This window comes from Onychostoma macrolepis, chromosome 21 (genome assembly GCF_012432095.1).
Source record: "Onychostoma macrolepis isolate SWU-2019 chromosome 21, ASM1243209v1, whole genome shotgun sequence".
NCBI lineage: Eukaryota > Metazoa > Chordata > Actinopteri > Cypriniformes > Cyprinidae > Onychostoma > Onychostoma macrolepis.
In genome coordinates this window covers 27193451-27221137 of record NC_081175.1, presented here as the reverse complement: position 1 = coordinate 27221137, position 27687 = coordinate 27193451, and the positions used below count along the sequence as shown (strand labels likewise).

General features: G+C 35.3%; 1 protein-coding gene across 2 annotated transcripts; it reads right to left on the bottom strand.

Moving 5' to 3' along the window:
• Positions 1-586: 586 nt before the first annotated feature.
• Positions 587-26746, bottom strand: scamp1 (secretory carrier membrane protein 1). 2 transcript variants are annotated; one of them, XM_058758672.1, is made up of 9 exons: positions 26578-26746; positions 15698-15775; positions 14383-14493; positions 11841-11952; positions 10371-10499; positions 5008-5167; positions 4823-4924; positions 3700-3817; positions 587-2753 (listed from the first exon to the last, which is right to left on the bottom strand). In XM_058758672.1, exons 1-9 carry the CDS (start codon positions 26632-26634, stop codon positions 2604-2606), a joined length of 1017 nt encoding a protein of 338 aa, XP_058614655.1. In that variant the 5' UTR covers positions 26635-26746; the 3' UTR covers positions 587-2603. The 2 variants fall into 2 exon arrangements, with proteins under 2 accessions (XP_058614655.1, XP_058614656.1); XM_058758673.1 differs by having other exon boundaries at positions 11844-11952.
• Positions 26747-27687: the final 941 nt, after the last annotated feature.

Genomic DNA, 27687 nt, shown 5'->3' with positions numbered 1-27687 from the left:
AAAAGTAGTCAGACTACATTACCTAATGTGTGTAATCCAGATTAACTAGATTTTTCATCATTTGATTTGTAATCAATAACAGACTACAGATATACACATACATAAATGACAGAAATGAAAATCATTACATAATAAATAAGACACATGGTTTATGTTGTTTTTATTTTATTTTTGTGTTAATACAATAAATATACAAAACTCAAACTACTCAACATGCGACTAAGGGAGCGAGACAGGAGTGCATTTGTACAGTACAATGAAATTCAGGACGACAGGCCACCGTTCCTTTAGTTATACAAAATATACAAATATCCCTCGCGTCTCTTTTAAATAATGTCAATGTAGTAGTAGCAGTACAACCAGTGATGCTTTTTCTTCAATCCATACCGCATGTATCAGTGTTTCAACTACGTCAACTAACATCACTAATTAAAAAAAGACAGTTTAAAGCCACGATCCATTGCACCAAACACAAGAGGTCACGTCAGTTTATCTGTCGTCTCGCGCTCCCAATAGATTCTTGTGTTTTTTTTCCTGTTTTAAATGAAAGCGTTTTCAAACAAACAAAAATAGAGGAACATTCAGGTGCCATTTGTTGAAATTTATTTATAAAAGGAAGAACGACTTGCAGTAACTCTCTCTCACACACACACACACAGAGAGTGTAAATAGATCCGTACATGACTGAAAAAAGATTCAGAACACAAATGACACGCTCAATGACATTTTAAACAAAATAAAGAACATTGAAATATTTCACCCAAAAATGACCATTTTGAGTGAACTATTTCTTTAAAGTTATAAATTAAAAAGACCTCAAACAAACTCAATACTGAAAATAGGTGAACACATTTTGTTCTCTCATACACACACATTCACACTCTCTCACACACACACACAGAGTGTTGCTGAAAGGTTAAGATCAAGATCAATTTGCATCTTGATGCATATCCCATAATTGCAAAACTTGGCTGTCTCTTGGCGACAGTAACCAAGGCTACAAGGTTCTCTGCTCCAGTCGATAAAAAGAGGAAAACAAACGTCACTTAAAAAGCTCTACGCTTCAAACGACAAACGACGACGGACAATGTGATTCAGGATCCAATATCAGGACGGCCCAGCACGGCAGTCTTAAACACATCTGCAGGACAAATGCCACGTGCCGTTAGTGATGTTCGGGGGCGATGCACAGATTTTAATTGTGATTTTAAAAGTGTTTTCCTGTTTATCCTATAGAGAGCTCGGCAAGCTTCCCATGCATGTGCAGGAATTTATCCTGAGTGGTTCACGCTTTTAAGAATTAGTTTCCATTCCAAAACAACTCTATTAGAAAGAAAAAAAAGAAAACAGAAAGCCTGAAAATCATTCATGAGTTTAAAATCAGTCAATACTTTGTCATCATACAGGTTTAATATATATATATATATATTTATATATTTACAGGTAAAGAGACCCTCTGAGTTGCGTGTGGAGCGTTTACGGTCACATCTGATCGATGTCTTTGTGTACTGATGGCTCATTTGCAGGATGAAGCATTTACAACGATAGTTGGGCAAATTGTGCCAAGAAAAGGTCATATTACACCACAAAATCCAAAGAAAAGTGACCATTTTGAATGCAAAATGTTACGTTATAGTTCGAAATCCAATGAAATGGCATTTTTTTTTTACACAAAAGGTTGTATTATACCCTAAAATTGAAAGAAAAGCCAAATTTTGTTTTCGCAAAAGGTCGTAGTTTACACCAAAATCCAAAGATGAGCCAAATTTTTATGAAAAATGTCATGGTATACCCCCAAAATCAAATGAAAAGCCACATTTTGTTATACAAAAGGTCATATTATGCCCCAAAATTCAAAGATAAGCAAAATTTTGTTATGAAAAAAGTAATATTAAAACCCAAAATCCAAAGAAAAGAGTATTTTTGAATGCAAAATGTCATGTTATACCCCAAAATCTACAGAAAAGCAAACATTTTGTAATGCAAAAAATTATTTCATGTACATGGCATTTGCATTATGACATTTTCGTGACAATTAAGCAGAATGTAACGCAAAACTGATTTTTTTAATGGTTAATAATAACCATTTAAATATGCTCAACTGTCACAAAAATTAGACGAAATATCGTAAATGTTGATTTTCTTTTGATTTTGAGGTTAATTGTGACCTGGAAGTGTGATTTTACGAGTGTTTAAGCGGAGATTATCGGTAAGACAGACCTGTGAGGGCATAAACCATTCTTAGGATCCCATTAAAGGACACTGGATGACATCACTTCCTGTTATTTAACAGGGACAAACTGACACCCAACAGTGATGTGAACATATAAAGTGACTCTTTAGGCTGTTTACACACAGACAGGCGTTCCACACACACACACACACACTCCAACTAAAGAACAGGCGAGCACACCTGCTGATTGACAGGAGGGGAGGGGCTGTGGGCGGGGTCTCAGTCAGTCACAGGAGTGCATTAAGTCAAAGAGAGTGGGTGTGGTCTTGAACAGCCAGTCAGAGCTGATGATTGGCTGTAAAGACTGTTAGGAGGAATGCAGAGGGCGGAGTCAAAGTAGCATGGGCGGAGTCGGAGTTCTCTGGACCAATCAGATCTGCTCTTTGAAGGCTCCCCGGGCAGCAGAGGAGGCGGCGTTAGCGGCGGCGGTTTGCACCGTTTTGTTAGCCATGACACCAGTGGCAAACTCCTGCTGCGCCTTCTCGAAACTGGCGCCGGTGGTTCGGTACAGCGCATGAACCTGCAAATAAACACACGCAAGTTTGATTCTACTAACACCTAACCTTAAAATAAAGTAAAATTAGAAATGAAGGACTAAACTGTAAAACCAGTTAAAACTCCTTCAAACTGACAGATTTTCAATAGGTTTATGGTTCAGTGTTGTTTTAGTATTATTATTGTACTATTATAGTATTTATTTTAAATGATTAAATATTTTAAATGAGCTTTTATTTTTATATTTTCAGTTTATTTAGCTTTGTTTTTTATTTCACTTATAATTTTATTCTTTTTAATACTTCAACTTGTTTTATTTCAAATAATTTCTAATTCTAATTCACATGGACATACAAATAAACACGTTTTACTGGAAATAACTTGTTTTATGTATAGGCACTTATAACAACCAACCTGGTTAAAATGAAATAACAGTAGAAATAAAGTAAACTGTAAAAGCAATTTTCAATTTGTTTATGGTTTAGTGTTATTTTGAATTAGTTTTTATATTTATAGTATAAACTTTAGTGTATTTGTTATGTGCTTTTATCCTTTTTATTCGTTTATTTTTATTTATTTTTTCAGTTTTCATTTAAATTTTAATGGGAGTTTTAGTCATTTTGTTGTGCTTTTGTAAGTTTTATTAGTTTTTGGGCTTTTTTAAATATTCCTATTTAACTTTATTTTTTATTTTAGTTACAGTTTTAGTCATTTTTGAACGTAAACTTATTTCATTTCAGTTTGTTGCCAAGTCACAATTTCTAATTTTCATTTTCTTTTTTTCAGTTTGAAGTTTTTAATTTAATAATTATATTTTATTTCAGCTTTATTTCAATGAAGAAAAATTACTTTTAACAGTTTTTGTTTTAGATAACAACACTGTTTTGGTTAAGCTCTGAAGTCTATGTAAGTGCATTTGAGGTGAAGCACATATTACATTTATATGTTATGAATTGTTTAAGGTGATGCACCTTTTTAAACATGATGAGAGAGATGACAGCCGACGCGGTGAAGAGGGCAGCAATCAGGATCATGATGATGCCGACGGGAATACTTGTGTTCAGCCCGGTCAGCGCTGAGATCCAGCCACTACAAACACAAACAACGGATCAGTCTTCATAACGTTCACAATGGTACAATGTAAATGTGATGCAGGAAGGAAAAATCATGTGAAATGGAAGGAAAGTGAAAGTGTCTGTGTCAGAAATTAACATTTTTATCAAGTGCCATTAATTTGCCACATAGATTTGATTTAAAAGGTTTATTTGCATTTTTGCCATTTATGGGAATGTTTTTGTTTTTTACCCTTATAAAAATCAGCATGTCATCCATCCGAGCAAATTAAATGACAAAATTCATCATTGTGAAAAATTATCAAATGACCTAAAAAAATTTATTCAACTGTAGCTGTAAATAAAGCACAAAATACCTTAATATAATAAATACAAACAAAACATTTTTAACAATTATCCAGTCACTATGTTTAATTAAACAGCTCTACACTGTAGTAGATTTTAACATTTTTATTGTTTCCAGTTTTGAAGCTGCTGGGAATGCTTTTTCCACACTTTTAGTGATTTTACTTGTTTCCTTTCAATAACATTTGCATTTAATTTGCGTTTAGTTACATATTCAACAATCTACAAATTTGGTGTTAGAAGCACTTCAATGCATCATTAATATGTATAAAAATATATGTCACAAAATCTATTGTTTATATTTTAACAAAATGTCAGCAACCACAACTATATTGGTGTCGAGAAACAAGTGGAAAATAACTATATATAATAACTGAACTATAAATAAACAACAAAATTGTAAAAAGGTTTTAAGAGCTTATCTTTGATAAATAAATAAATCTGGTCTCACTTCATTTAAAAAAATAAAATTCACAAATCTTCACCCATTAAGAAAAACATACATTTAAAATATATAAATGTTAGACTGTATTTAAAAATATAGACTGAAATGCTTAATAAGGGCAACTTTTTAAATATCTAGGGCATTTTTATCACTTCCAGCAGTGTTTTTGCCCTTTTGTCTGGGTTAATTTCTGATTCTGATGTGTGTGTGTGTGTGTGTGAGTTTCCTCACCTGGCTCCCCAACCTGTAATGCCAATGGCTTGCAGCACATGGACACCAAACTGGCAAATATAGACGAAGAAGAATACAAAGAACCTAAAAGAGCTGTCACTCCTATAGAAAGAGAGAAAGAAAACAGTTATAGTCTTCCCATATAGTTATGGTTCCTCATAAAGGTACTCTGTGTGTGTGTGTACCTGAACGCTCCATACAGAGGTCTGTACCAGCAGACAAATGAACAGGGTGTGAAGAGCATGAACCAGAGCATGGCCAGACCAAAATCCACTCCCCTCGACGCATCTACACAGAACCACGACAAACAGCCAAATATATTGGCAAACAGCGTCCCCGTGTGGACTGCAAGAGAGGAACAGGAGAAAAGAGACAATGAAGAAACATCACTCATTTGTTATTCTTACAGAACATAATATGGGGAAAGACATTTACTATAAAGTATTTATTTTCAGGAAACTTTAATCCATTTTTTGCACACACCTGTTGAAACTTTGGGAAATCTTTGCAAAGATTATGTATGAAAATGACTAAAACTGATTAAAATGTTAAAAACTAACAAATTAATTAAAATAAATCCAAAGTACATAATGTGCTTACCATTTTGCAACCTTTAACAATTTATCAAATAAAAACTAAACTAATACTAGAACAAAACATTATAGTGAAAATGAAAATGACAACTGAAAATAAAACTTCCCAGAAATTTACAAGTTGTATGAATGTTTCATCCAAGAACCTGTTAATAATTAAAGCGGTCCAAATTTATCAAAGAATTCTGAAAGAATGTATTACAGTTTCCACAAAAATATTCAGGAGCACGACTGTTTTTAACACCGATAACCAGAAATGTTTCTTGAGCAGCTAATCAGCATATTAGAATGATTTCTGAAGGATCATGTGACACTGAAGACTGGAGTAATGATGCTGAAAATTCAGCTTTGCATTACAGGAATAAATTATATTTTACAACATATTCATTTAGAAAACAGTTATTTTCAATTGCAATATTATTACACATTTTGATCAAATAAATGCAGTCTTGGTGAGCAGAAGAGACTTTCAAAATCATTAAAAAAAATCTTACCAACCCCCAAATTTTGAACAGAAGTGTATATATTTCTTACTGTTAGTTCATAGTAATTAATGTAGTAAACTATTATTAACAATGAGACCTTATTGTAAAGTTCCCGATTATGTTATCAATTTAAAAGAGTGTCAATTTAAGGTTGATTTTAAGTGTGGCTTACACTCAATAATTCTCAGATTGGACAGGCTAATATTATAGTTCACCGTGCATAACCTATCTTAAGAATATAGGACTGGCTTTACTCTTGCTGCAAAAAAGTAATAGCCCTGCAAGTTGTACAGTATACATTCAATTTGAGTCATGGAGTCTGTCAACATCAGGGGTGCCCAATAGGTCGATCGCAAAGGCAATGCTGGTAGATCGCGCTTTAGGTCTGGTTCTCAACCAGGGGGGCGCGAGAGAAAACTTAAATATAATATATTCACAAGTGTTATGACTAATATGTTAAATAATGTAAAAATATATAGCCTATAAATAAATAACAGCCCCACTGTGATATTCTGTGTTTCGCAGCAGTAAACCGTTTCTCATCGCGCTGTGTGAAATACAGACTGAACGGCGGCTCAATACCGCTATATGAGCATATGATACGCAAACTACAGCTCTCGGCTGGATAAAAGAAGCCAGTGTCACACTAGTAGCCTAAAGTTTTGATGGACGACGATTGTAATCAAGGTAAAGATGATTACAGTGACATACAGGATCGTGCATTAGGCACACGTTGTGTCCGTTAATGTGCAAACGAACCGTGTATGTGCTCTCCGCGCACTGATCACTATAACATCATATTTCTGCTTGAATACAGCTCAGTATATTCATGTAGTTGAATACAGCAAGTGTTTTAGAACAGATGCTCACGTGTTTTGGAGAAGTTTGTGAGGATCAGTGGTGTTTATGTAGGCTACATACAGGCATAAGATGCTCCAAACAGCTTGTTCTTAAAGAGAAACTATTCACTGATGGCGTCGAGTCAGAATGGTTTCACTTTTCATTTGTATTTTGGTGTGTTTAGTGATTCTGAATGGACCCGTATAGTAGTTTATATGCAGTCCTTTGGCATCTCCCTGTGGTATTGTTTGGTATGGCAGGTTGACTTGTGCTTATGTTAAAATTATTGTATAATGGAGCTTTACATACTTTTAAGTTTGTTTAGAATATCTGCAGTGACATTTTTGAATATTATGTTTGCAAAAAAGAACATGGAATGTTTAAATGTATCTTGAATTTGTTTTGTTTAAAAAAAAATTACATGTAATTGAAAAGTAATAAATAAAAATGTTTTAGTGAATAGAAAAGTTTGGGCTTGCAGTATTGATTTGGAGAGGAGGGGGTCTTGGAGTAAAAAAGGTTGAGAACCACTGCTTTAGGTAAATGCAGGCCTGGTTCTACAGGGATACTAATAGGGTGTATTCACACCAGGAAAGTCCGATAGTTCACTTGCTTTGGTCCGGACCAAATAGAAAATTTTTAATTTTTTTTTGGTGCGGTTCGCTTTCACACTGCCCTTTTTGCAAATGAACCAGAAATTGTAAACAAAACCACACGTGTGCTAAGGTCATCCGTTCATTGGACAGAAATTCTCAAGCAGGGAAAAACAGGAAGTGCAAAAACAGGCTAATCATGGAGATCTTTCGTAGTGCAATTTTTATTATTTTACTGATTTGCTGTCATGAGATAAAAACGCAATATGAAGCAACTTATGAACATCATATATGAGACAATGTCATACAATGTTGTAATTACGACTTGCCAAAAATAAAATCTATAGATATGAAATACTCAAAGCATATCAAAATGTTAGTTTAAACATTTAACCTAGATAAATGTGCGCTAGGCGCATATCCGATCGTTTGTGCGGAGAGTGGAAGCTGAAGCGCTTCAGAACATCATATCGCCGTAATTGTTGCTCATAAAGGTAATAATAATACATCGTTCGAACTGTAAAGGGTATATTTTTATTTGTGCACTCACAATATCAAGAAAACGTGCTCTTCTAAAATAAAGAAAACTAATAGGATGCGCTTCCCGTCAAAAATGAACTGTAACTTACAGACATGATGAATATATCTATAGAAAGCTTTGAATTACTACAAAACGAAATAAATCATATCCAAAACAAAAACTCTTTCATTATCTGTAAAGATGCATTTCTTTCTAAAGGCGTGTCCAATGAGGAGACGGTGAGTCAGGATTTTTAACTTCATCTTTGTGACACTGACTCAGAAAACACTAGTTTATTAATAAATAATTCAAATATCTCCTTACTATTTCCCCCAGACACATTCATTGTAACTTTTGCTGGGGCTTTGCGGCAAGCTTTAGCCTATTTAGTGCGCTCATGTCATGTTGCTGTGGGCGCTATGGTCACGAAAACTCATAATTGGCACGCGTTTTTAAGCATTGCGGTTTGAAAACAAGTGATTTAAGCGATTGAAATGCAAACAACAGCACTATATGCGCGAGCTTATGCGTGTGTTTTCTGAGCGTGCTTTCTGCAATTGGATCGGATCGAGGCCGGTTCATATTCACACCTAAACGAACCGTACCAGAGTTTGTTTGGAAACGGACCGAGACCACCTCTTCAGCTGGGTCTCGGTACGCTTGATTGGTCCGCTTTTGGTGCGCACCCGCTGCATTCTCACCTGCCCAAACGAACCGCACCAAGAGGGAAAACGAACTCTGGTACGATTCAACCGAACTAAATGAGGCAGGTGTGAAAGCACCCTAAGATTAGAACATTATTTATTAATGCAATATAAAGATACACCCCAACAATCCTTTTTATTTATTTATTTTATATGTATTTTATCATTTATTTATTTTTCACTTGGTAGATCTCAGTGAGTTTCTCATTTGAAAAGTAGATCCCCACACAAAAAAGTGTGGGCACCCCTGGTCTACATCCTCAGCAGTTTTGGTGTGGAATTTGGCAGTGTGAGAAAACACCTTCGGTTATTTCACCACATTTACTGCACAACTACCAAGAATGTCTTGAGTTATTCAAGTGTCTCTGTCGCTCTCTGCCCAATTCCCTTCCAAATTCCTACAAAACAAGATCAGGCGAAACTTAAACACCAGTCTGATACTAATCACATGATACCTCCATCACATGACACGTCTAATATCATGTGACTGATCTTGTCTAGTAAACGCAACAAACAGACCACCAGTTTCTCTGGGAAGCACAAACACCACTGAAGACTGAAGATTTCATTTCCCTAGAGCAGGGATTGGCAATGTCGGTCCTGGAGTGCCAATGTCCTGCAGAGTTTAGCTCCAACCCTGAAGAAAACCTCACCTGCCTGTAGCCCTAGTAATTCTGAAGACCTTGATTAGCTTGTTCAGGTGTGTTTGATTAGGGTTGGAGCTAAACTCTACAGGACAGCAGCACTCCAGTGTTTACACTTAGCCCTAGAGTGTTTACACTATTATTACACAAACCAAAAACCAGACGCGCTTCCCAGACGGACACATCTGTGTACTCAACAACACAATAACAACAGTCATGTGAATAAACACGACACTGGAAAACATGATTATTCAAGTAGGTTTTCAAAAAAATACCATTTTAGATTTTCTACTTCAAAATTCCACATTTGATTCAATGTGTTACTTGCCATCTCCATGTAATTTTTTGTGAATGAATGAATGTGTGCGCCTAACAATTGCAGCATGAAAAATGTATCACTTTTGCATCTGAAAGTGAAAGTTCATGCGAGTAAAATGAGGTTTTGTTTGAAAACTTTTCAGAATGAATATTACTCTAAAAAGATGTAGTTAAAAATAAATAGGTAAGTTTCATAAATTTGGATTGTTTTTGAGTGATCAGGAGTTATACATTTAAAGGAATGTAATTAAATTCCATTCATTCCAAAGGGGTTAATATTGCTGATTGTCAAATAATATATTCTTATTTTTATTACTTATTTTTATTATCTTTTTTATGTGGTTCATGTGTAAATTTTAAATTTCAAAGAATTTCTAATTTTTTAATTAATAAAAAAGGGCTAAATGCCACAATAATATGGCAACATTCAAAACTTAAACTTATATGGCTTATAAACTTATTTAGTTTAAAAATATTAAGTCTCTTTTTTCTATAATTTTTCGGGTTCAAACGGACCTGGAAGATGAAAATATGAGGATTACACTGACTTACTCTACAGCTTTATAGCATTTCTTTAAAAAAAAAAAAAAAAAAAAGAGCATTTACAATGTTAGGCAAGGTTTCTAATGTATTATTTCAAGGTTTCTAATTTAGCATTTAGTATGAACATTTTCCATTTTTGTCTGACCTCCAGCATTGTATTAAACAGGCTGTATTTGTTACTGTAGCTTTGAGACTCATACTGCATATGTAAATTGACCTCTGTTGTGGTTGCCTGGCCTTCACAGGCAGTGTGTTTGGTTACTGTTTTTGGACTGATGGCATTATGGGATTGGTCAAGAGTTACTCACACATCCACAGATAGTACATGATCTTGACGGTTTTCTGGAACTCCACAGGGATGTCCACTGATATGTCATGATAGAAACACGGACCCACCGGAAACTTCTCTGGAAGGGGCGGCCAGTTGTTTTTCCTCCCTTAGAAACAAGAAGGAAACAGGAAAATCAATTAAAAGTGGAAAGAAAGAGGTGGATGATGCAATAGGAGCATGATGACAAAAGGTGGTAAACTGGGGTACAGAACTAGGAAACAGAACAGTAATTGTTTTTCCTCTGCTCCTGGTGCACAGAGACAGCAAATCACACTAAATCTAAAGTTGATTGTGTGAGATGACAAGCATAATACTGTCTCAAACATAGAACGAATGTCTACAGATCAGCTGATGCATATTGCACACAAAAATGACTGAAATTTCAATTCATCAAGAATCTATTTCAGTTCTCATTCAATTTCATAATATTTGTATATAATTTTACATATTAATCAAAAAAGGTGTAGGCTAAAGCCTCATCTTATTTTGCCTACACTTTTTTTTAAGAAGCATCACTTCCACTACTACATTTAAGTAATGATATAAATTAAAATAAATGTAAGATCTTTATACATAACTGAAAATACCAACTTTCTGAGCAATCATGAGTGAATTAAACTGAATTAAATTCCATTCATTCCAAAGAAAGAGTTAATATGGGTAATTCTCACATTACGTGTTCTTATAAATGTCATACAATAATAAAGTTCAAAGAATTTCTGATTTTATTTAATTAATAAAAAGGGGTAACTGCAGTAATAACATGGTAATAATATGGTAACATTCAAAACTCTTGAATTTTTGAAATTTGCCTACCTTTTTTCATAATAAGCATCACTTTCACTACTAAATTTAGTCTATACAAAAGAATTTAAACCCTTTTAACAAGATTGAAAATCACACCTTTTGAAAATCACAATTCTTAATTTAGTTATATATTTATTTCTTATTTCTCATCACAGTTTCAGTTTTTCCACTATTTAAGATTTCAAAAATATCAATAAAACCTTCTCATTACATAGTTTTTTCAAGTTATATATGCATAAGCTTTAAAGCACTTATCAAAAAACAAAAGCAGTCAAATGTTAAAAGTAAAAAAAAAAATAAAAAAAATTATGATTTAACTTAAAATCTTCAAAGTAGTGGAAAAATTGGAAATCATGATTAGGCATAAAATAATGTCATGCACATTGGCTGAGAATTGAACAAATCGATGTAATCTGGCTCAGATTCAGACAGGAATCATGACCTTGTGGTGTTCTTCTGCTGATTAAGGGAGAATACAAGACTTTTGATCTTCATTTGATGATCATTTCATTTGTTGTGTAAAAGTACCTAACAGTGGTAGGTGACTTGACATGTCAGTAACGTCCTGTCTGAGTGGGCGGTTTCTGACCAGAATAAGCGATGCAGCATAGACAGGCTTGACGCGAGGCTAATAACTCACCACCTGATGCGCTGAGAGACTGCATCTCCCTCTCCCTGCGGTCCAGCTCAGCGGCTTTCCTCTCCAGCTCTTCCTGTCTCCTCAATAACTCCGCCTGGGCTCGCGCCTGATCCTACACACACAGACACAAGGCGGTTATGAACACAAAGTAATTCTGCTTACAGACACAGCAGAACCTAACTTTAGGAGAGTCAACCTACAAACACACCAAAGGCATTTTCTGGAGACACAGCTGTCAGAACCAAATCACAAACACATCTGAAACTCAGACCCGTGAGGGCCGATCACTGTCTGACTGACAATACAAGTCTTGTCTTGTTTATTCAATGCGTATCTTATCTGGTGTGTCGTTATACACTGCAAATTTGAATATGACTACCTACATGATAACTGATTATGGCTTATGTAAGGCTTATGTATGAGTATGTAAAGCTATGCTACCATCTCTTCTGCCCACCAAGGCTGCATTTATTTGATCAAAAACACAGTACATCAGTAATACTGTGAAATATTACAAATTTAAAATAACTGTTTTCTATGTGAATATATTGTAAAATGTAATTTATTGCTGGGATTACTCCAGTCTTCAGTGTCACATGATCCTTCAGAAATCATTCTAATATGCTGATTTGGTGCTCAAGGAACATTTCTGATTATTATGTATATAATAAACATATTACCAAATATAACCAACAGTCACAAGCTCTTCTATAAAACCACAATCGCTGAATCCAAGTGATGAAATCTAAAAGTTTTGATCCGTCACTCACCTTTAAGGACTACTTCATAGAGTCGGATACAATATCACAGGTAAGGAACTAAACCGCTTGTGAGATTAACTTGACTTTTAGCTGGTCATAAATATGAACGCTACAGTGAACTTTCCAAGCTTTTACTTCCATAAACTGAACTGGTTATAATGTAAATACTGTGTGGGATGTGAGAGTTCATTGTTTGCACTCCATACTGTTTAGCAAACACACACGGTAGAGTTTGAAAGCACTTTTGCATGAATGATATGAATGAATACTGCTGAAAAGACGCTTCGACCGCACCGGTCCTCATAGCGGCGACACATCCTGCACTCATTACACCAGCGTCCCAGTTATGACAGATTATAATTTTAAGAATCACTCTTATCTAAGCCAATCTGTTGACGCATTCTGCCCTTGTTTCTGGGTCATTTTAAGGGCTCAGAAATCCCAAGCTTTCCCTGAAGGCAGCATCATGTGACAAACACGGCTTAATAAAGCCATTGGGCAACAAGTCCTTTAACAAGCCTTCTGTTGTCACCCTGAGGCTCAATTCCTCTCCGCTGCTACAAACTGAAGACTAATACGACAGACCCTGAGCTAAACAACAACAGCTTCAGATTCGGCCTCCTCCTGAAGATCTGGATCACCTTGTTGTGTCCTAACTCAAAGCATCTGACGTCACGCGTGGAGCCCGAGCGAGTCATCTGACGCACACCCAAAGTGTGCCTGTGTGTCCATATGTGTGGAGCGAGGCGTCCCTGTTCCTCAGGCATGCTGAATTATACAGTATAACCCACTCGTAAGCAGACCGGATCGCAGCTCTTGCCTGCTGGAAGCTTCTGTTGTCCTACTGAGGATATTTCTGTGAAATCAAGGAGGATTTTCCATGCCAAATACCCTCTGACATCAACGTTTGCATCAGGGATTGTGCTTCACACGGACACAAACGGGGGTTTAAGGTTTCAGAAAGTCCTTCTGAAGGAACTTTATGCAGTCGATTAACACATAAAACAATTCAGACTCATCCCTCAGTGTGTATAAATGAACAGGAAACACATTTAGAGTGCCCAGTAGTCTTCTTCTAACTAGGGCTGCATGATTAATTGGAATAAAACTGAAACTGTGATATGGCTTAGTGCGATTATCAAATTGCAAAGGCTGCAATATATCTAAAAAAAATATGTGCTGTGTGTTTCAGAGTGAAACATTGCACTGTGTTCATTTACACATGAGCAGCTCATCAACTTGCACTGAATCCTGGCTGTTGTTAACAAAAGAGAAGCTTTAAGGGCTCACTGCAGATTTAACAAAATAAAAGTTTGTTGGTTTGATATTTGAAAATGCCCTAAATATTACTATTGTAATTTTACAGATTGTACTATGAAATTACATTATTATTTTTCTTGAAAAATTTTTATTTTTATTTTACAGCTATTAATATATTACTATTAATAATACTAATACAATTACAGCTGTGTTGATATATAATCACAAAATTCTTGACCAAATCAATGCAGCCCTAATAACAAGCAGAGAAAAGCTTTTTAACAATACATAAAGAAAAAAAATTATATTTTTTTCCCTTAATCATGCAGCCCTAGCCAAACCATCGTAATATTAGAAAGGAACACGATGCAACCTTCTATAAAGCACTGCTCATCCCCTGAGAGCATTAGTGCCATGTCAAAAGAACAATTTAGATAACTTTTACAAGATCAACTTTTTCTTTGGCTGCTATACTTCCATTTGAAGTGAACTGAGTAAAGAATAAAGTGAGGTGCATGTACCTGTGTTTGCTGAGGTTGAGTGTAAGCTGGCGGTTCTTCGGTGGGTTTCATGATGGCCGGCTGTGTGTTGGCTGTGGGTGGAACTGATTTAGGGGCGGAGCCTGGCGGGACCTGTAATGCCACAAAATAAAATGTGAGACACTGTAGTCCAAAACACCACACGCTTTCACCTCATGTGCAACATAATACCAACATAACATCTTTTCCTTTCATTCATAAATACAGACTGAATGTGTCAGTGTTTTGAATGTTGTGGATCATTTAGAAATGAAGCAATTCATGTGCACAATTAAGGCAAGGGGAAAATGTAATATAAAAGCGTTCAGTCGGCTGACTGGTAATCTGACGGGTTTGTGCTGTAAGTGTGGGCTGTTCTGGGCAGCGAGCCCTACGCTGGTACAGCTTCACTAGTTATACCACACTGTGAATGATGTTATTTGTTGGTACTGTATGCATGCTGTTTGTTTCCTCGCCTGCATTTCTCTCTTGATCAGAAAAAACATACTACTCAAACTAAGTCTGAATGTTTACAGCGCACCTTATACACACATTTGGATGACCTACAACATTTGGCAAAACGTGCAGAATAAAACAGAGCACGCGGCATGAAATACTGTATCCCACAATGCAATGTACTCGAATTGACCTTCCATTACCAGCGTGATGAAAGAAATTAACATCAGCCGCAATCTCATTGTTCGATTGCAAGATATTTTCATTTTAAAAAACTGGATTGAATCAGCTGTTTATTTCTGAGAGTTATATGAACATCATATAAATATATTTCTGAGATATATAATACATTTTTTTAAATAAAAATCTGTTGCATAATGCACTATTCTCCAATTGTAGGTAGTATTTTTTATATGTGTTATTACAGTTAACTAAAACTAAAGCCATAAAACATTTGTTACTTGAAATTAAATCAAATAAAACTAATTTCCGACATTTCTCATTTTCAGTTACTTTAACTTAAAATAATAAATACTATATAGAAATATTTTAAAATATCATCATCATAAAATCAAAAACACAAATTAAATTTAAAGTTAAAATTTTTTTTTTTAATTAAAAAATATTAATAAAAACTATAATAGTTTCTCAATACTACCAAAATAACACTGGTATGTAAAAGCAATTCTAAACACAGACGGCCAGCTTCCCGCTCGCTCTCTTTTCTCAGAGTGTGTTGGCGGATGGTATTTTCAAGCCGTTCTAATTATTATTGTCCTTAGGATACCTGTACACTTGTTCATTTTGTACATTTACAGCATCTCATATAAGAGTGAGTTTGTCTCTGTCCTGAGCGTCTCACCGGCTTTGTGTCTGTGAAAGGGTTATACTCCTCCAGGCCAGGTGGGGCAGTCCGCGTTACTTGTGTCACTGATGGATCCTGCAAAAAACACAGAGGGAGAAAACTGCCTGTAAGTATTTGACTGTTCAGGATATTTCACCTAAATATTTTTTTTTACACAATTTGCACACACCTGTATAAATGCATTCAGTTTACTTTTACTAATAAGCTTTAAATCTAATTGTCTGACTTTTGTTTATGTTTTCTAAACAGAAACCTGACAATCAACCTGGTACATTTTAATAGTGTCAATTTTGTTAATGAAAACTATGATGAAAACATGTGTTGATGACCTTTTTTTCATGAGCAACATGAGACGTAAACGACAACACATCAGTATCATTAAACACTTTAAACATTATTAAACACATTAAACTGTGACTATATCAACATGCAATATTATTGACAAAAAACAAGACTAAAATGCACTTTAAAAATATTAACTATTTCCAAAACCTCTCTATATTTTCTTCAACAAAAAGGAAAAATATAGACCTCTTCAGGGTTAAAAAGATACATAAAAATATGTAATAACCGCATAGATTTTAGAAAGAGAGTGTTTTAAGACCCTCAAAATACAAATCTTTTTCCTTTGTTTTTTTTTTTTTACAATACTTTTGAGACATAACTGTTTAAATAAAGAAACAAATAATTAGACAAAGGGTATGTATAGAGTAGACAATATAGCACTTTTTTTTTTTTTTTGGTGTAGTTCATGTGGGATTTTAAATTTCAGAAGTTGCTCTTCAGATACAGCATGGTTTTATTAGAAAAAAAATATTACGTTTTGACTGATTCTTGAACAAAAAAAAAAAAAAAAAAAACTGACAGACTAACACTATTTTGTCAACACGACTTTGACAACAGACAGACTGATAAAAAAAAAAAACCCTGAGTAAATTCAGCCAATCAGAGCAGTGCTAACTAGATGAAGAAAGCGATTCCCAGTTTTGCACGTGAAATGCATCAGACGTTTAGTGCACAGACTGGGGGTAGGTTTGCTGTCTAGAAGAGACAGATCTACTTGTTATGCATCTTCTTGCATATTTAGGCAATTGCTCAGAGCTCCTGTAAACCAAAACAAATTCTTTGTGTGTCTGTGTGATTGCACTTAGCTAATAAAGCTTCTTCTGATGTTTGGTTTGGCTTTATGGAACTGAACAGTGTATACAGTAGATAAAAACACTTTTATATCCATAACTGTACAGTTTGTGTTGCATGTGTGCTAAACTTGTGTGTGCATGACCTCGTCTTATTTACACACATGCTGAACCTAAACTGCACAAAACAAGTCATTCAGAAATCATTATGATTTTGACATGACATTTGCAACATATTAACTGCTGCTGTAAAACAGCCATAAACTAAGATCTAAACAAACTCAAACTTTCCCCTCACGTGCTGCTGATAAAGGCATGATTATCAGGACTAATGTCACACAGATGTCGGAGAACTCCGGAGTGAGCCAAACTAATCCTGACGCCCAGTGCTGAGTCGGCATCAGATTAAAGCAAAGAACAGAGAAAATGCAAACAAACATTATGTCACGCTTCGCTGAGGAAATACTACACATTCTGTCCTCCGTTTCCACAGCCCACAACATCAGGAATATCAGACAGAAGCTGTAATTTTCTCCTGCCTGATTCCAGTAATTAACACAGAGCAAAAGCTATAAATAGATGAGGGGAAGAGATCTACCCTGGGTTCAGAGCAAAGATCTTTATGACCAATACTACACCAATTAGATTTTCCAAAGGTTAAAGCAACATTTTAAGTTCTGCATATTGATTACCCGACATATTATTATTATTCAATTTATTTCTATTATTATTATTAAAATACATTGTTTTTATTTATTTGTTAACCAATACACTACAACAATAAAACATACACATATATTATTATTATTAATAATAATAATATAAATAGCAACACTAATAATAATACTTATATAAATAAATTTTTAAATTAATTATTCGGGGATCCTTAATTAAAATACTTTTTAATATATTTTTAAATATATATTTGCATGAAACATTATTATATTTGTTGTTATTATTATTATTATTATGATTATAAATAATAAAATAATATCCTAATACATATATAAATAAAATAATTAAATATTTTAAATTCTGGATATTGGTTACCAGACGTTTTATTATTATTATTATTATTATTATTATTATAGTAGCAATATTTCTGCATAGTCTCCATATTAATCAACAGACAGAATATCAACACACTCTTTTATTGCTGCAACGATAAAAACATGCATTGTTATTATTATTAATAATGATCATTTGTCAGGTATTGCCAGTATACAGTAGAACACAACACACAATGTGAAATACTGTATCACAAAATGCAATGCACCTGACTTGACCCCGACTTCAGTGTGACGAATAAACTGGAATCTCCTTCTGACGCAGTACTTGGCCCGGAAAATGTTAAGTCATCACTGGAATAAAAATCCTGTATGCGTCTTACTATATTCATTCAGACTTATACTAATAACATTTATCCTTTCATAGCCTACTACTTTTTACATTAGGCAGTTCTGATGCACACTAGTATTAATTCCAAACACACAGCAGGAAAGATCCTTCATTAAACTCCTGTGTTTCTGGATAAAGATAGTTGACTATTCCCTCACTGACTGAACCAGAAGTTCATTTAACACACAAGGTCCAAAGAACGTTAACTACAACATCACACACACACACACACACACACACACACTAAACCATCCCTTGTTTCCATAGCAGCCCCAGTATGCAGTGCTCAGCTCCTGAGGCGGATCCGTTTCGTACGGCTGGCAGACTGTCAGGACTCCAGAGCCATGAATATTTCAGTCTGTATAACAATGAATGTTTCATGGGATAATCACACACACACACACATATACATTTGTACTAGCAGGAAGACACTGTCTTTGTCTTCAGTATTATCATATACACACTGTGAGACAGTGAAGTCTGATGTCACACTCTGTGATCACCTGACATGGACACATGTCTTTGTCTCCAAACCTAGTGAACTGCCTGCCTAGGAAGCATTTTTAGGCATTATAGGTGTGTCTCAAAATTCAAAACAAGAATAATCATCCATGTAAGCAGCACACTAACGCTTTATCTCAATTTGCATAGTTCACCCAAAAATTTTAATTTGTTGAAAATGTACTCACTCTTAGTCCAGTAGTGGGTGAATGGGTGCAGTCAGAATGAGAGTCAAAAAAGCTGATAAAAACATGACAATCCACACCACTCCAGTCCATCAATTAACATCTTGTGAAGTGAAAATTAACATCTTGTACTGTGTTTTTGTAAGAAACAATCTGTTGCTTCCAGCTAAAATATGAGTTCTCTATTCTTAACACTGTTTCCTCCAATGAACATGTTGTCTGCTCCGAATCAGGAGAGAAATCTGCACAGATCGCACACTGTTTACAAGCCAAAACAGACCAAAACAGCTCTAAACAAATATGTGGGGGGATTTTGATGTAAGAGAGGACAACAGGAGATGGACTTTTTCACATGAGGAAGCATTATCATGTATTATGGACTCGTATTTTAGCAATGATCTGATGTTAAAACTTCTTAATGATGGATTAATTTCTTACAAAATCTTACAGCTTTTGGTTTCACAAGATGTTGGACTGATGGACTGGAGTGGTGTGGATTATTGTGATGTTTTTATCAGCTGTTTAGACTTTCATTCTGACGGCACCCATTCACTGCAGAGGATCCATTGCTGAGCAAGTGATGGAATGCTACATTTTTCAAAATCTGATGAACAAGATCTGAAACAAACTCATCTACATCTTGGATGACCTGAGGGTGAGCACATTTCCAGCAAAGTTTCATTTTGGGTGAACTACTCCAAGTGTGAGCCACTTGTTTACCTGAGCGTATGATACATGAACCTGATACATGTACTGTAACATGTAACCCAAAATGTGAAGATAAAGTACAGAAACAACCATTTACATCATATATGTCCTTGTGAATCACTCTATATCGGGGCTGCTTGCATTCGGTGACCCGATTCTAAAGCGGGAAACTCAACCCCAGCAGCGCGTTTGGGTTTGACCTCCTTCAGTGCTGCGTTTCTTCATGACTACAGATGATTTCAGGATGTACATTGAGTCTCGACAAGCACAGCAATCGAGTGTTCACAGAATGAAAGCTTATTTTAGACAATAACAAGATTAGTGTTGAATGCAGGCAGCTGAGATGAAAACGGTGCAAATCAGATCAACGCAAACATAACTGCTGCAAACTTTCCCAAGCACATGCAAAACAAACCCAAGTGTAAGGCTGGTGTGACACATCCGCGGTTAATGCAGAGAAGACTGTCTACACGCAGGTTTATTTGTCTTGTAGAGGCCATCTGAACAATGAGTGTGCTGTGAATGTTCACATTTAAGGCGAATAAATGAAGAGGATGCAGTTTTGTGTGGGCTAGAAGACAAAAGAAACCTAAAATGTCACCTTATAGATATGCAAGTGAAACCTACAAGAACGCAAGTAAGTGAGAAAGTAAAGCACACTTTAAAACAGAAGTTACAAAGTTCTTTACAAAGAACATACAAGATAAAAAAAAAAGAAAAGAAAAGATTATTAAGAAATGATAAATAAGAAAACGATATGACAAAGGTAAGTTAATAGTAAAAAGAAAATATGAGAATAAAACAGAACCTATGGCATCTGGGACTACAGTATTCAGATTAGTATGCAGCTTCTTGCTCCCCTGTCTATCTAGCAGGTAAAAATATATTTCAGAAATATCTGTGTCCAAGTATCATTGAAAGCAAAATGCAGGAAAAAAAATCTATCCACCCACTCTTTCTGACAAGAAAGTGACAAAACATCTTGTTGCAGAGACACAACATCTCTGGTCCAAAACCTCGTAAGCTCCCTACCTGAACAGCATTTTAAGGCATCATATAAACATGATATAAACAATGTTTCAGCTCAGTTCAAAATAAATATAAACAAAAAAATCCATTAAACATACTTTTAGAGCATTTGCTGTGTATTTAATGTATTTATTTATTGATGTTTTTTATTTCTTATGTAAATGATTATTATTTAACCAATGTGTGTGTATTTGTAGTATTTAATGTATTTTTTGTTTGTATTTTTGTTATTTTTCATTTCTTATGTACATTTCATGATTTAATAACTTTTTTTAATATAAAAAAAGTATGTGTACAGTATTTGCTGTGCATTTTATTTATTTATGTATTTTTGCTATTTTTCATTTCTTATGCACACTTTATGATTATTTAATCACCTATTATTTTAATATAAAGTATACAAACACACATATATAAAAATGTATCTGACGTACATTTTATTTATTTTTAATATGTATTTTACATTTGTTGTTTTTATTTCTTATGCATCTTTTGTGAATATATTTATTCATTTTTATTTTTTAATCACTTTGTGTATGAGACACTGTTGTCTTTTCCTTATCTACATAGTATGGCACACTATTTATGTTTGCTGCCATTCCAAATCAGTCACTTTTGAGGCTTCACTGCAGTTCTGATGCTGCCTTAGAATACAGCTGACATGGTTTTGAAACAGAGCTAAAGTGTCGCTCAAAGACAGACGGTCATTCTGAGAAATCAGAAGATCTGAACAGAAACTAACGAAATTCTCATTCAGTGAAACCATTTCTGAGTCCCGTGACAGTAACGTTCCACCGCCGATGACAGGCGTGACTCAGAGAGAAACTAAAATAACACCACTCTGGTCTTAGTCACCGCTCCCTCAACAAACAGTGTGAATGAAGGCAAACACACACGGTGACGGCGGCTCACTGTAATAGGTTCCCCTGCATCTGCAGAGCGGCCCACGTCTCCAGAAACATCCATAATCAGACCATTAGTTTTCTCTCTCTCTTCTCGTGTTCTCATTACGATCTCTGAGTGACGGACAGAATCAGACGGACCTCATTTAGACAGCCTACTTTCTTACTGCTGTGACACACACACACAGACTAGTTTTATGAGTTTGACAGCTGCTGCATTATGAAATCACTGTAATAAGGTAAAACGTGCTCAGTCAGAGCCAAATGCATGCGTGCATTCAGTTAGTCTCTCACACACACACACCCATGCAGCGGTTCTGCAACATCCTGCAGCACACCTACTTGTTGATGAGGCTGCATCATTTCAGACTGTTTCAGCACAACGCGAGAGTCGTATCTACCAGGATCTCATCCAGGATAAAGACTGTTTGCTCTGTGGTTTCATTAAGGAACTGCCTTATAGAGTCAGAAATGTTTAACAATGATTGCCAGACTCTGGTGAGGAATGACTCATCCTCCAAACTCAAAGCATTTGTCTTTTCTGGAGATGTTAACAAATAAAAATTGTCATCATTTAGCAGCCTCACGGCATTTCAGACCTGCATGACTTTGAATATTGAGTCATTATTCACTCATAATGCACCCCTTGTGAGCTGAAATGATTCTCTGAAAAGATTTGATTCAAAAGAAAGCTTTGTTCAAGAATGAGACATATTTATTTCTCTCGTTCAAGGTGTTTTTAAGATTTTAGAAACAATTTTCAGAAATTTCTTGTGAATTTACAATAACAAAGAAGCACGTTGAATTAAACATTACATTTTGAAGTAGAAAGACTTAAATAGTCTTGTAAAATGTACTCCAATAATAATAAAAAATAAAAACATTTCCAGTGCTGTTATAACAGTGTCTGCCAAATTCAAGAATGCAAACTGTAAATAGCAGGAATAGTATAAAAAAATAAATAAATAAAACTGTAAAATTCTTTAATGTTAAACTTCATGCTCCACTTAATTTTATTTCAGGTAGAAAGTCATATGGGCTGAGAATGACATGAAGGAGAGTAAATAAAGATAACATTTTCATTTTTGGGTGAATTATTCATCAACTAAATCTGCTATATTTTATAACATGCCTGATTTGTTATAAAACAGTTTATTGTTCATGGAAATATGACATTTATTATTAAATTTAAGTTGAGATTTAAAGTAGTGACAGAGCACTTCTTCCGTATTTTTGCGTATGTCTAAATGAAACCAATTATTGCAAAAGATATTGGGCCCTTTTTTAACGATCTAAGCAAATGGTCTAAAGCGCACGGCGCAGGTGCACTTAGGGCGTGTCCGAATCCACTTTTGCTAGTTTAAGGATGGGAAAAACAGTCGGCGCGCCCGGCGCATGGTCTAAAAGGGTTGTCCCTATTCTCTTAATGAGTAATGGGTTTGTTTTTGGGCATAAAGTGCAATAAACCAATTAGAGTCTCATCTCCCATTCCCTTTAAGAGCCAGCTGCACTCGCGCCATGGCGGATTCGCTATTTACACGGAGGACTTTGCAAGCACAAAACTGAACGCGTCTCCAGAGAGGAAACGGAGCTGCTCGTGCGCGAGCAAATAGATAGCCTCATTCTGATACATACACTATCCATTATGGCTTGTAGGCATTTTTATATTTATGTAGCCTACACAATAATAATCTTTCACATTGTAATCCTTTAATTTTTTATATTTGACATGTTTGTGTGCTGCTGCGCATCCCTGTTTGTGTAATAAGAGAGTACACGCGTGACCTGCCTATAGGTGCATATTACTAACGCTCTTTAAATAACAAAAAATAAATAAATACTGCGCCATTGACTTTAGACCAGGTTTTAGTTGGTCAATGGTGCAGTCTATTTCAGTTGCCTCAAAATAGAAACGCACCAACAATACGCCTGAACACACCTCGTTATCAGACCAGCACGCCCATGAGCGCACAAATGAGTGCAAATGCATTTGCTATTTAAACAACGTGGCACAGGATGTGAAAATGATAACTGCGTCAGGCTGAAACTAGCAAGAAACACTTGCGTCGCGTTTAGCGCCGCATTGCACCGGGTGTATGATAGGGCCCAAAATGTAGGGGAGGGACATGGTTCAATTCATTGGTGGTTAACTGGATGGAGGGAGATATGAATACAAGCTTGCAGTCGAATGTAAGAAAGGGGTGGAGATTACGCAGATAAAATTACAGAAATTTGGCATACGCCTCGTGTGCATAACATTTTTTTTTTTTTAATTGTAAAAAGAAAAGTAAAAAAGAAAAGAAATCCCAATGAGATCAAAAACATACAGACCGATTTTTAATTTCATGAGAGGCTATACTATATATTATATTCACAATTACTTCATTATAGAAAGATAATTAAATCTAAACAGCCCCTGATATGCAAATACTAGGTTGAAAATGAATTCTTCCAGCTCAAAAATCTGGATAAGCCAAGTTCAAAGCCTTTATAAATTAGCCAATACACCTGAAAGTTCATATAACGGTCACTATGTAAAGGCTATAACAAATCAAACATGTCTTTTTAAATGTTCTGAACTAATTCCACCAACATCTGGCATCATAACAGCAGCATAAATAACAGCATTCAACCGAGATGCCATTGTCTGCATGCTGATTGGAAAACACCAAACCCAGCATTGTCAGGTGTTTGCTGATGTCTGCTTTATTTTGAGGTCTGGAAGCAAAACCAGCAAATTAATCAAGACAATAAGAATCTACAAGCTCAAGACGGTCTATATACACTGAAGACGTAAGTCAGAAACACAATGCAATCAGGAGGCCGCATTAATTATTGAGACGTGCCGCTACAGTCGGTCGGCTACAGTGTTGAGTTACCACGGCAACTCCATGACGGACCGCATAACATTACTGCTGATCACTTAACGAAATACCTCGTCTGACCAGTTGAGTTTAGTGATGGCTTAAGAGGTATGCTTTAATAGAAACACTTCTGAGAAGGAAAACTGCTGCTGCTGATGATTAGGCTATGATATGTGTGTGTGTGTGTGTGTGTGTGTGTGTGTGTGTGTGTGTGTGTGTGTGTGTGTGTATATAAACGTGGGTGGTTTGATATTAGAAATGAGCAAAAGAGAGAGACCTGGGTGATCAAAAGCAAAGCTTCTTACTCTAAGAGGTCTAAATGATCATGTCCTATCTGGCCGAACAAAGGCCACAATCTGCTGTGCATGAATTTGCATTTGTCCCCCTGCACCTCCAAGATGGGTCCGATCCCACCTGTGAGTCTACAACACCTGTAATGTCAAATATACAGACTCTCCCCAGAGACTACAAGAGAGAGGAAAACAAAGGAGGAAAAACTCAAGGCAGATGGCCTTTGTGTATTAACCTGTGAAGCCTGACATATGAAATAATAGTCCTTTTTTTTAAAAATTGAACAGTTTATTGCACCGTTAGACAAAATATATTTGCATAGTTTGCATATGTTTTTGTGTTAAGTATCATATTTGAAACATCTGGCTTTGTATGGTTTATAACAGTATGATATAGTGAGAATATGGAGGAAAAACACCAACTATATTCAGAGGCCCAAACAGAGCAAAAATATGCAATTTGGTGCTGATATTTATCTGGACATAAAATTATAAATTCTGATTGCTTGTAATGTAAATCAATGAAATGCTTATAAGAGTATAGGAAAGACTTACATAAAATCATATAAATATCACTTGCCACTCTGTATTTCCCAACAGTATATTTTAAGATTATATTTAAAAGCTTAGTTTCATTAATCAAAGCTTGTAATGCAATTCAGTACAATAATGATTGAGAGATGAACAAATAAATGTTCCTCAAAAGTCTTATGATAATTTTTGATACTCACATTTGAAGAAGATTTTTCTAAAAAAAAAAAAAAAAAAAGATAGATAATCAACTTCAGTCCAGTAAGTGTTCATCTTGAAATACTACTAACAATATCAAAGTTATTCTTACATTTGCTTTATAAAAATTCATCGATTTCTCAGCATAAAGACACATGAAGTATGAGCTGAAGGTGGACGTTTGTACAATTATATTAAAAGGCTTTTTGCTTGCTAGAGTGTGAAGTAGACTGGGTGCAACAGGTTTAACAGCAAAGTTTTAATCATGTTGGTAATATAAAGGCCTAAAAATTAATATCATATATGATGGAGTAGGCTTCATAGGATTAATTTATTACAAAACGGTGTTACTTCACCAAATCATCAGCTTTGGTGCATCAAGGTGCACAGGCGACAAATGCTTCCACATTTGGCTCAGTGTAGCTGCACAAAATAAAAAATGAAACAGGCGGTCAGGGATCTAATTCCCTCAGCTGACCCAAGCCGCAGACACACACAGTCATATCACTGATCAAAACAGGGCGGCCTACATCCATCCATCCATCCCAGCAGCCCAAACACACACACACACACCATTCTTTACTGACCATAAACATCACCATTCAGCTCTGTGTAAACGTGCACACAGACTGTAACGGGATCATGTTCATCTCACACACTGATAGCTTCAATAACAGCAGATAATTCACTAGATAACACACACTAAAAATATAATATACAACCCAAAACATGGCAAACGAAGCCCAGGTTAGAAACCAACCCCAGAATTAAAGCCTCATTTGTCTTAATAATTATAACAAAGCCATTAAAGAAAATATGTTGATGTGGTCAAATGTAATTTTTAGTGCATTGGACTGACTAATAACATAAAACTAGGCACATAATCCGCTTCAGACACCCAGTAATAATAAGAAATCTAACAAACAAATACAAAGACCCAATAATGACATTCACACACAACTGACTGGTTAAAAAAGGTTCTGTCTTTTTCACTTAAGATATTAGGATTAAATGACTTTATTTAATATGGACGAAATCGAAATGACTAGAAAAGGTATTGACTTTATCTGTAAAAAACACACAAAAAGCGGTACGCTGAATCATTGTAATAAAAACACCGCTGAAATAACATTACCTGAAATGGGTTGCTGAAGTCCGGGTCCGCGAAAGGGTTGCTGTCAAAATCTGACATTTTGCCGGTTTAACTGGGGTTTAATGTTAAGACTATATTATCGGTATTCGGTAAGAAACGCACCAGCAGCAGCTCGAGACCGATCCGCAACCGCAAAATGGCAGAACCGGAAATGACGTCATGCGTCAGCTGCACGTCTTAAAATTCAATACGATTAAATTCGTGTCATTAAAATGTGTTCCAAATGATTATTATTTATGGTTATTTAAATGACTGTTTTATTGCTCTATACTTTATTACATCTAATTATATCTTAATATTTACTTATATTTCATGTAGCTTGTTGATGTTGTTGTTATTATTATTTATAGATTAATTGTTACTTTCACTGTGTTATATACCTATATCTCTAGATTTCTTTTTTCACGCCCTCGGATCTTTAAAAGTGCAGAACAGAAAACGTTCATTACGGAATATGTGGGCATTAGAGCCACCTGGAGTACATAGGCAGTAATTACAACTCAAAGCGGTAACTCATTTAAGACATTATAATGTGTATGACTTAACCAGGGACTGGGACTGGGGCTGCAAATTAGCCATTGGCTAGAGGCCTGTAAGTAGAGCATCTTTCATATTATTCTGCATTGTCCCTGTTAAATAAATAAGTAAATAAATTATGAGGAATTATCATGAATATCATACTCATCAAGAACAGCTTTTAGCTTATGCATTAAAACCCAGCAGTCATGGTTTGGTTCTTTGGGATTTGTTTGGTTTACATAATGAATAAGCAAAAAATTGTTTCTTGATTCTTGATTTCTCTATTCATCCCAGCCACTATAAAATAATGTATTTCCTGGTTCTTTGCTATCAATTGAATTATGAATGAAGAATAGTAATATTTTGGCAACTTGCTAAAGAAAGCATTCAAAATGCAGTACAGTCGCAGGTGTTGATATGATAGAGTTCATCATTAGTTGCAATCAAAGGCAGATTGCATGATTTTTTTAGAGAAAGTAGGCCCCTCTTGTCATTTGTCATTGTCATTTACAACCATTGATGATACACAGAGAAAAGTTATAGTTTTTGGTGATATATATAGCTACTAAATGT